We start from the raw sequence: 10,233 nt of genomic DNA on the forward strand, positions 1-10,233 counted from the left end.
TCTTTCTGGGTAAGTCTTTAAGAGCTTTCCACACCTGGATTGTGCAACATTTGCCCATTATTCTTTTCAAAATTCTTCAAGCTCATTTTCTGGTCTTCCCATAGATTTTGAAGTAGATTTAAGTCAAAACTGTAATTCGGCAACTCCAGTGTAGATTTGGCCTTATGTTTTAGATTATTGTCCTGCTGAAAGGTGAATGAATCTCCCAGTGTCTGATGAAAAGCAGACTAAACCAGGTTTTCCTCTGGGATTTTGCCTCTGCTAAACTTCATTCCATTTCTTTTTTATACTGAAAAACTCCCCAGTCCTTAACGATTACAAGCATACCCATGAGATGATCAGTAGTATGTTGTCCCCTCAGTAGTGTGTTGTCCCCTCAGTAGTGTGTTGTCCCCTCAGTAGTGTGTTGTCCCCTCAGTAGTGTGTTGTCCCCTCAGTAGTGTGTTGTCCCCTCAGTAGTGTGTTGTCCCCTCAGTAGTGTGTTGTCCCCTCAGTAGTGTGTTGTCCCCTCAGTAGTATGTTGTCCCCTCAGTAGTGTGTTGTCCCCTCAGTAGTGTGTTGTCCCTCATATCCACCCCTCATAACCCTTTAACCCTTTAACCCTTCTCTACACTTATCCTGTCCTCATTTCTCCCCACTTCTCCTCTCTCTCTCGCTCTCTCGCTCTCTCGCTCTCTTGCTCTCTCTCTCTATATATATACATATACAGTGAGGGAAAAAAGTATTTGATCCCCTGCTGATTTTGTACGTTTGCCCACTGACAAAGAAATGATCAGTCTATAATTTTAATGGTAGGTTTATTTGAACAGTGAGAGACAGAATAACAACAAACAAATCCAGAAAAACACATGTCAAAAATGTTATAAATTGATTTGCATTTTAATGAGGGAAATAAGTATTTGACATCCTCTCAATCAGAAAGATTTCTGGCTCCCAGGTGTCTTTTATACAGGTAACGAGCTGAGATTAGGAGCACACTCTTAAAGGGAGTGCTCCTAATCTCAGTTTGTTACCTGTATAAAAGACACCTGTCCACAGAAGCAATCAATCAGATTCCAAATTCCACCATGGCCAAGACCAAAGAGCTCTCCAAGGATGTCAGGGACAAGATTGTAGACCTACACAAGGCTGGAATGGGCTACAAGACCATCGCCAAGCAGCTTGGTAAGAAGGTGACAACAGTTGGTGCGATTATTCGCAAATGGAAGAAACACAAAATAACTGTCAATCTCCCTCGGCCTGGGGCTCCATGCAAGATCTCACCTTGTGGAGTTGCAAAGATCATGAGAACGGTGAGGAATCAGCTCAGAACTACACGGGAGGATCTAGTCAATGATCTCAAGGCAGCTGGGACCATAGTCACCAAGAAAACAATTGGTAACACACTACGCTGTGAAGGACTGAAATCCTGCAGCGCCTGCAAGGTCCCCCTGCTCAAGAAAGCACATATACAGGCCCGTCTGAAGTTTGCCAATGAACATCTGAATGATTCAGAGGAGAACTGGGTGAAAGTGTTGTGGTCAGATGAGACCAAAATCGAGCTCTTTGGCATCAACTCAACTCGCCGTGTTTGGAGGAGGAGGAATGCTGCCTATGACCCCAAGAACACCATCCCCACAATCAAACATGGAGGTGGAAACATTAAGCTTTGGGGGTGTTTTTCTGCTAAGGGGACAACTTCACCGCATCAAAGGGACGATGGACGGGGCCATGTTCCGTCAAATCTTGGGTGAGAACCTCCTTCCCTCAGCCAGGGCATTAAAAAGTCGTGGATGGGTATTCCAGCATGACAATGACCCAAAACAATGACTCGAAACCTTAATGACTTGGAGAAGATCTGCAAAGAGGAGTGGGACAAAATCCCTCCTGAGATGTGTGCAAACCTGGTGGCCAACTACAAGAAACGTCTGACCTCTGTGATTGCCAACAAGGGTTTTGCCACCAAGTACTAAGTCATGTTTTGCAGAGGGGTTAAATACTTATTTCTCTCATTAAAATGCAAATCAATTAATACAATTTTTGACATGTGTTTTTCTGGATTTTTGTTGTTGTTATTCAGTCTCTCACTGTTAAAATAAACCTACCATTAAAATTATAGACTGATCATGTCTTTGTCAGTGGGCAAACGTACAAAATCAGCAGGGGATCAAATACTTTTTTCCCTCACTGTATACCTATCTATGTATTTCTATCTCTTTCTTTCTCTCTATCTTATCTGTTTCTATCTCTCTCTCTGTATCGGTGAATCATCTCTGGAGTCTTTAATTAAACAACTGCAGGCGACAGCACACACACACTCACTGATCTGGATGCTATTTATTATCATTATCAGTGTGAAAAGGGGCTCTCTTTTAACACAAACTAATGAGGCATGAGGCACTTTTTCTGTGTGTTCAGGATTTTGCACCTGTGTGTGTGTTTGCAGTGAGGGCGTTATTCTGGATCAGGGGAAAATGCACAACTGAATGCCGAGAACCCTGTGCTGCCTCCTCTCCCTAACCCTAACCCTAACCCTGTGCTGCCTCCTCTCCCTAACCCTAACCCTGTGCTGCCTCCTCTCCCTAACCCTAACCCTAACCCTGTGCTGCCTCCTCTCCCCCTAACCCTAACCCTAACCCTGTGCTGCCTCCTCTCCCTAACCCTAACCCTAACCCTGTGCTGCCTCCTCTCCCTAACCCTAACCCTAACCCTGTGCTGCCTCCTCTCCCTAACCCTAACCCTAACCCTGTGCTGCCTCCTCTCCCTAACCCTAACCCTAACCCTGTGCTGCCTCCTCTCCCTAACCCTAACCCTAACCCTGTGCTGCCTCCTCTCCCCTAACCCTAACCCTAACCCTGTGCTGCCTCCTCTCCCTAACCCTAACCCTAACCCTGTGCTGCCTCCTCTCCCTAACCCTAACCCTAACCCTGTGCTGCCTCCTCTCCCTAACCCTAACCCTAACCCTGTGCTGCCTCCTCTCCCTAACCCCTAACCCTAACCCTGTGCTGCCTCCTCTCCCTAACCCTAACCCTAACCCTGTGCTGCCTCCTCTCCCTAACCCTAACCCTGTGCTGCCTCCTCTCCTAACCCTAACCCTAACCCTGTGCTGCCTCCTCTCCCCTAACCCTAACCCTAACCCTGTGCTGCCTCCTCTCCCTAACCCTAACCCTAACCCTGTGCTGCCTCCTCTCCCTAACCCTAACCCTAACCCTGTGCTGCCTCCTCTCCCTAACCCTAACCCTAACCCTGTGCTGCCTCCTCTCCCTAACCCTAACCCTAACCCTGTGCTGCCTCCTCTCCCTAACCCTAACCCTAACCCTGTGCTGCCTCCTCTCCCTAACCCTAACCCTAACCCTGTGCTGCCTCCTCTCCCTAACCCTAACCCTGTGCTGCCTCCTCTCCCTAACCCTAACCCTAACCCTGTGCTGCCTCCTCTCCCTAACCCTAACCCTAACCCTGTGCTGCCTCCTCTCCCTAACCCTAACCCTAACCCTGTGCTGCCTCCTCTCCCTAACCCTAACCCTAACCCTGTGCTGCCTCCTCTCCCTAACCCTAACCCTGTGCTGCCTCCTCTCCCTAACCCTAACCCTAACCCTGTGCTGCCTCCTCTCCCTAACCCTAACCCTAACCCTGTGCTGCCTCCTCTCCCTAACCCTAACCCTAACCCTGTGCTGCCTCCTCTCCCTAACCCTAACCCCAACCCTGTGCTGCCTCCTCTCCCTAACCCTAACCCCTAACCCTGTGCTGCCTCCTCTCCCTAACCCTAACCCTGTGCTGCCTCCTCTCCCTAACCCTAACCCTAACCCTGTGCTGCCTCCTCTCCCTAACCCTAACCCTAACCCTGTGCTGCCTCCTCTCCTCCCCGCTGTTCTAACCAGGTCAGATGCATAGCAAGTGAACAGGAGGAGGGAGCAGGTGTTTGTGTGTGTGTGTGTGTGTGTGTGTGTGTGTGTGTGTGTGTGTGTGTGTGTGTGTGTGTGTGTGTGTGTGTGTGTGTGTGTGTGTGTGTGTGTGTGTGTGTGTGTGTGTGTGTGTGTGTGTGTGTGTCTGTGTGTAACACAGCATTAGGGTGTCAGTGTCAAGCAGTTGAAAGCAGAGCCAGTCTAAAGCAGGTGGTGCGGATAGCAGGACAGTCAGCATGTCACATTCTCTAACCCTCTCTTTCACTCTCTCTCCAATACTGTGTATATATATATACACACTACCAGTCAAAAGTTTGGACACACCTACTCATTCAAGGGTTTTTCTTTATTTTTACTATTTTTTACATTGTAGAATAATAGTGAAGACATCAAAACTATGAAATAACACCTATGGAATCATATAGTAACCAAAAATATTTTATATTCTTCAAATAACCACCCTTTGCCTTGATGACAGCTTTGCACGCTCTTGACATTCTCTCAACCAGCATCGTGAGTAGTCACCTGGAATGCATTTCAATTAACAGGTGTGACTTCTTAAAAGTTAATTTGTGGAATTTCTTTCCTTCTTAATGCATTTGAGCCAATCAGTTGTGTTGTGACAAGGTATTCAGAAGATAGCCCTATTTGGTAAAAGACCAAGTCCATATTATGGCAAGAACAGCTCAAATAAGCAAAGAGAAATGACAGTCCATCATTACTTTAAGACATGAAGGTCAGTCAATATGGAACATTTCAAGAACTTTGAAAGTTTCTTCAAGTGCAGTCGCAAAAACCATCAAGTGCTATGATGAAACTTGCTCTCTTGAGGACCACAACAGGAATGGAAGACCCAGAGTTACCTCTGCTGCAGAGGATAAGTTCATTAGAGTTACCAGCCAAATTGCAGCCCAAATTAATGCTTTACTTAGTTCAAGTCACAGACACATCTCAACATTACCTGTTCAGAGGAGACTGTGTGAATCAGGCCTTTATGGTCGAATTGCTGCAAATAAACCACTACTAAATGACACCAATAAGAAGAGACCTGCTTGGGCCAAGAAACACAAGCAATGAACATTAGACCGGTGGAAATGTGTCCTTTGGTCTGGAGTCCAAATTTGAGATTTCTGGTTCCAACCTCCATGTCTTTGTGAGACGCGGTGTGGGTGAACGGATGATCTCCGCATGTGTAGTTCCCTTCGTAAAGCATGGAGGAGGAGGTGTTATGGTGTGGGGGTGCTTTGCTGGTGACACTGTCTGTGATTTATTTAGAATTCAAGGCACACTTAACCAGCATGGCTACCACAGCATTCTGCAGCGATACGCCATCCCATTTGGTTTGGGCTTAGTGGGACTATCATTTGTTTTTCAACCGAACAATGACCCAACACACCTCCAGGCTGTGTAAGGGCTATTTTACCAAGAAGGAGAGTATTGGAGTGTTGCATCAGATGACCTGGCCTCCACAATCCCCCAACCTCAACCCAATTGAGATGGTTTCGGATGCGTCCGACGGCAGAGTGAAGGAAAAGCAGCCAACAAGTGCTCAGCATATATGGGAACTACTTCAAAACTGTTGGAAAAGCATTCCAGGTGAAGCTGGTTGAGAGAATGCCAAGATTGTGCAAAACTGTCATCAAGGCAAAGAGTGGCTATTTGAAGAATCTCAAATATAAAATATATTTTGATTTGTTTAACACTTTTTTGGTTACTACATGATTCCATATGTATACTTTCATAGTTTTGATGACTTCACTATCATTCTACAATGTAGAAAATAGTAAAAATAAAGAAAAAAACCTGGAATGAGTAGGTGTGTCCAAATTTTTGACAGGTACTGTATATATATTTATACAGTGCCTTCAGAAAGTATTCAGACCTGAATAATGGAGGCCAGTGTGTATTTGAGGACCTTCAATGCTGCAGATATGTTTGGGCACCCTTCCCCAGATCTGTGCCTCGACACAATCCTGTGTCGGAGCTCTACGGACAATTCATCCCACCTTCTGGCTTGGTTTTTGCTCTGACATGCACTGTCAACTGTGGGACCTTATATAGACAGGTGTGTGCCTTTCCAAATCATGTCCAATCAATTGAATTTACCACAGGTGGACTTTACTAATGTAAATAAGGTATTTCGGTTAAAAATGTTAATACATTTGCAAAAATTTCTAAAAACCTGTTTTCGCTTTGTCATTATGGGGTATTCTGTGTGGATTGCTGAGGAATAGTTTTTTATTTAATTCATTGTAGAATAAGGCTGTAACGTAACAAAATGTGGAAAAAGTTAAGGGGTCTGAATACTTTCCGAAGGCACTGTGAATAAATATTATATTTACAAGTGAAATAAACAATAAACAAAAGTGAGAAGAAACAAAAAGTGACATTGCATCTCTCTCTTTTTCTCTCCCGGTCCCCCGCTGCAGGTGTGAGAAGGAGAGGGTGTGTGTAGCAGAGGTGAGGAAGCATCTGTTGACTGCTGGAGAGGCTGTCAGCCTGTTACCCTGAAGACTACCTCCATCTGTCTCTCTCTGGGCCGTAGAGCCTGAGGACAGCCTCTCTCTCTGGGCATACAGGCAGGCCTGGGGCTGAGGTCTGCCGCCCTCTGTGGATCTCCTGGGCCTCAGACTGAGGGTCTTTGTTAAGTACTGTGTGAACAGCAGTAGCAGCAGCAGAAACCGCAGAAACCATGGAGGTGGCTATGGTGGACTTTGAAAGTCTGGACGACATCGACAGCAGCCTGGAAGATGAGCTGGACAACCCAGATGATCTGACCACAGCCCTGACGGTCGATTACCCTGATGAGACCACAGCCCTGACGGTCGACATGCCCCCCGAACAATACTCCTTCCCCAGCTCCCACCACCTCCTCTCCACCCTGCCCAACCACACCTCCACCCCCCAGCCTCACCGCCCCTCCTCACACAACCCCCACGAGTGGCACACCTCCCCCTGTCCGTCCCCCTCCCCCAATACTTTGGGCGTGCCCCAGTCGCCCCTCATGTCAGCCCACAGCAGGAGGGGGCGCCTTAGCTGTGCCAGCATCATCGCCAACTGGCAGATGTTGCTTAATAGTGAGACCCAGACGCAGAGCGAGACCATATTCAGCCGGCTGGCTCAGGAGTGCTGCGAGGATCTGTTTGTGGACAAGAGAGGGCTAGACGACGGAGACCAGAAGGTCATCATCAACATCGCCGGGCTGCGCTTTGAGACGCAGCTCAAAACCCTCGACCAGTTCCCTGAGACCCTTCTGGGGGACCCTATGAAGAGGATGGACTACTTTGACCCCATGAGGAATGAGTATTTCTTTGACAGGAACCGGCCCAGCTTCGACGGCATCCTCTACTACTACCAGTCAGGAGGGAAGATCCGCCGGCCGGCCAACGTTCCGCTGGATGTGTTTGCTGATGAGATCGTGTTCTATGAGCTGGGGAGTGACGCCATGGAGCAGTTCAGAGAGGACGAGGGGTTCATCAAAGAAGAGGAGATCCCTCTCCCGACCAATGAGATGTACCACCAGTTCTGGCTGCTGTTCGAGTACCCCGAGAGCTCCAACGCGGCGCGTGGCGTGGCGCTGGTCTCCGTGTTCATCATCGTTATCTCAATCATCATCTTCTGCATGGAGACGCTACCGGAGTTCCGGGATAACTCCCTGGACCCCGTCCTACCCACCACCGTCATGCAGCTGATGCCTTTCGATGGGAACCAATCGCTGGGCGGCCTCGGGTCCTTGTTCCCGCCCTCGGCCACGCCCAAAACCATCACCTCCACGTTCTCCGACCCTTTCTTCATCATCGAGACGGCCTGCATCGTCTGGTTCTTCTTCGAGCTGGTTGTCCGCTTCGTGGTCTGCCCCTCCAAGAGCGACTTCTTCCACAACCTCATGAACATCATCGACATCGTCTCCATCATCCCCTACTTCGTCACCTTGGTAACGGAGCTGGTCACCACCCCGGACCAGAACTCCAGCCAGAACATGTCCCTGGCCATCCTTCGTATCATCCGTCTGGTCAGGGTGTTCAGGATCTTCAAGCTGTCCAGACACTCCAAGGGGCTCCAGATCCTGGGCCAGACACTGAAGGCCAGCATGCGGGAGCTGGGCCTCCTCATCTTCTTCCTCTTCATCGGAGTCATCCTCTTCTCCAGCGCCATCTACTTCGCCGAGGTGGACGAGCCCAGCACGCAGTTCGTCAGCATCCCCGACGGGTTCTGGTGGGCCGTGGTCACCATGACTACAGTGGGCTACGGCGACATGTGCCCGATCACCATGGGGGGAAAGATGGTGGGGACGCTCTGCGCCATCGCTGGCGTGTTGACCATCGCCCTGCCCGTACCCGTCATCGTGTCCAACTTCAACTACTTCTACCATCGGGAGACGGAGCAAGAGGACAAGCAGCCGATGGCGGATGCATCAGAGCTGGCCATGAAGGCCTCAGGAGAGAGTAAACATGGAAGTAGCACCTCACTGAACAAGACCAACGGGACCTGGCAGAGAAACTAGTTCACTGGCCTCTGAGACATGGAGACTGACCGGTCCACTGTGGAAGAGACCGACTGGGACAGAGAGACATTATGGAGACTGACTGATCTTTCTACAGAGAGACTTAGACTAACATTGTCTCTTCTAACACTGTAGAAGAGACAACGTGAGACAGAGAGACACAGACAGACTTACCTGTCCACATATCCACTGTGAGGACAGACAGACACAGAGTGACCTGTCCATTATGGAAGATAGCGACTGAGACAGAGAAAGACTGAGCTGTGAGACACTAATCCTCTCCTGTCCTCGGGGAGAAAGACATAAAGTCACCCCTGTGGGAAGATACAGTGATACCTGCCCTTTACTGTCAGATAAAGATGGTCTGGAAACCTTTTTTAAAGTGAGAGACAGTGTTAGGCTTGCTAGGAGATCAGCGTGCATGGAGTCGTGTGTTGCTTTTCTTGACGATGACGCTTCATTTTTTGTATATTTTATCATAAACAACTTTTACCTCCTCAGTGTAAATAAGTGAATAGTGACTGTTAACAACTTAATCCCCATAGTGACAGTGTTGTACTGCTACCGTATAAAATACATTTGTTTTACCACTATCAAACATCTCTCATCCCATTCAGATGAATAGCTGAAGATTCAGATCCTTTAACTAATATCATAACTATCATACGGTAGACTGTCTGGATTGTGTATGTTTAAATGTATTTGTTGATACGTTTATTTGTGCATTTTGATAATTATATACATGTGTTTATTTATTAGTTTAAGGATCTATTATTGTATTTATGATGTTATTTTACTACTATTTCATTATAACATTTTATGATTGTTAGATTCGATGTTTTCTGTCCAGTTGTCCAGTTCTCCTCCGTCATTGGTTGAGTCCCAAATGACACCCTATCCCCTATGTCAGGGTTCTTCAATTCCGGTCCTGGAGGGCCGAAACACTTCTGTTTTTTATTTCTACCTGGTAGTTAATTTCCCAGGTCTGAATTAGCCCCTGATTAGAAGGAGAGGATGAAAAACAGAGGTGTTTCGGCCCTCCAGGACCGGAATTGAAGAACCCTGCCCTATGTAGTGCACTACCACTGTGGGCCCTGGTCAAAAGTAGTGCACTACATAGGGGCTGGGTGCCATTTGGGACTTCCGCTTTCAAACGTTAACAGCAGCAATACGAATGATTGCCATACTCTACAGTATAATGCTGATGAAACGGTATTCTACAGCTGGGAAAGAAAAGGGATGAAATAAGAATGTATATTTGAGTAATTTAGCGGACGCTCTTATCCAGAGCCACTCACGGTTAGAGCATTCATCTTAAGATAGTGAGACAACAGAATATCCCAGTCATAGTAAGACAATTCTTCCTCAATAAACGGCATAAAGGATTAACAAAAATTCAGGAGAAAGGACCAGACTTGAATGTAACACTTAACTAGTTGCCTTGAACACAGCGCCCTAGCAACTCAACAAGCACCAGCTGCTAACCGTTGCCAATCAGCCTCCACTACTGTTTGCAACACTTAACTAGTTGCCTTGAACGTAACTCCTCAAACAAGCACCAGCTGCTAACTGCTAATCAGCCTCAATACCTGTTATCCTTAATCACCACTACCACCCTACTTAAACCTTAATCACCACTACCACCCTACTTAAACCTTAATCACCACTACCACCCTACTTAAACCTTAATCACCACTACCACCCTACTTAGACCTTAATCACCACTACCACCCTACTTAAACCTTAATCACCACTACCACCCTACTTAAACCTTAATCACCACTACCACCCTACTTAAACCTTAATCACCACTACCACCCTACTTAAACCTTAATCACCACTACCACC

The 10,233-nt window shown here is 47.4% G+C and overlaps 1 protein-coding gene across 1 annotated transcript; it reads left to right on the forward strand.

The window, feature by feature from the left end:
* Positions 1–6,328: 6,328 nt before the first annotated feature.
* LOC121530820 (potassium voltage-gated channel subfamily A member 10-like) lies at positions 6,329–9,058 on the forward strand. The gene is made up of 2 exons (XM_045206840.1): positions 6,329–6,662; positions 6,903–9,058. The coding sequence occupies exons 1-2, from the start codon at positions 6,574–6,576 to the stop codon at positions 8,383–8,385; spliced, it is 1,572 nt and encodes a 523-aa protein (XP_045062775.1). The 5' UTR covers positions 6,329–6,573; the 3' UTR covers positions 8,386–9,058.
* Positions 9,059–10,233: the final 1,175 nt, after the last annotated feature.

The sequence above is a fragment of the Coregonus clupeaformis genome, chromosome 24 (assembly GCF_020615455.1).
Source record: "Coregonus clupeaformis isolate EN_2021a chromosome 24, ASM2061545v1, whole genome shotgun sequence".
Taxonomy (NCBI): Eukaryota; Metazoa; Chordata; class Actinopteri; order Salmoniformes; family Salmonidae; genus Coregonus; species Coregonus clupeaformis.

Coding starts and splice junctions, on each gene's coding strand:
- LOC121530820 (XM_045206840.1), top strand. CDS start 6,574: ATGGAGGTGGCTATGGTGGACTTTGAAAGTCTGGACGACATCGACAGC. Junction 6,663..6,902: donor AACCCAGATGATCTGACCAC/AGCCCTGACGGT, acceptor AGCCCACAGCAG/GAGGGGGCGCCTTAGCTGTG.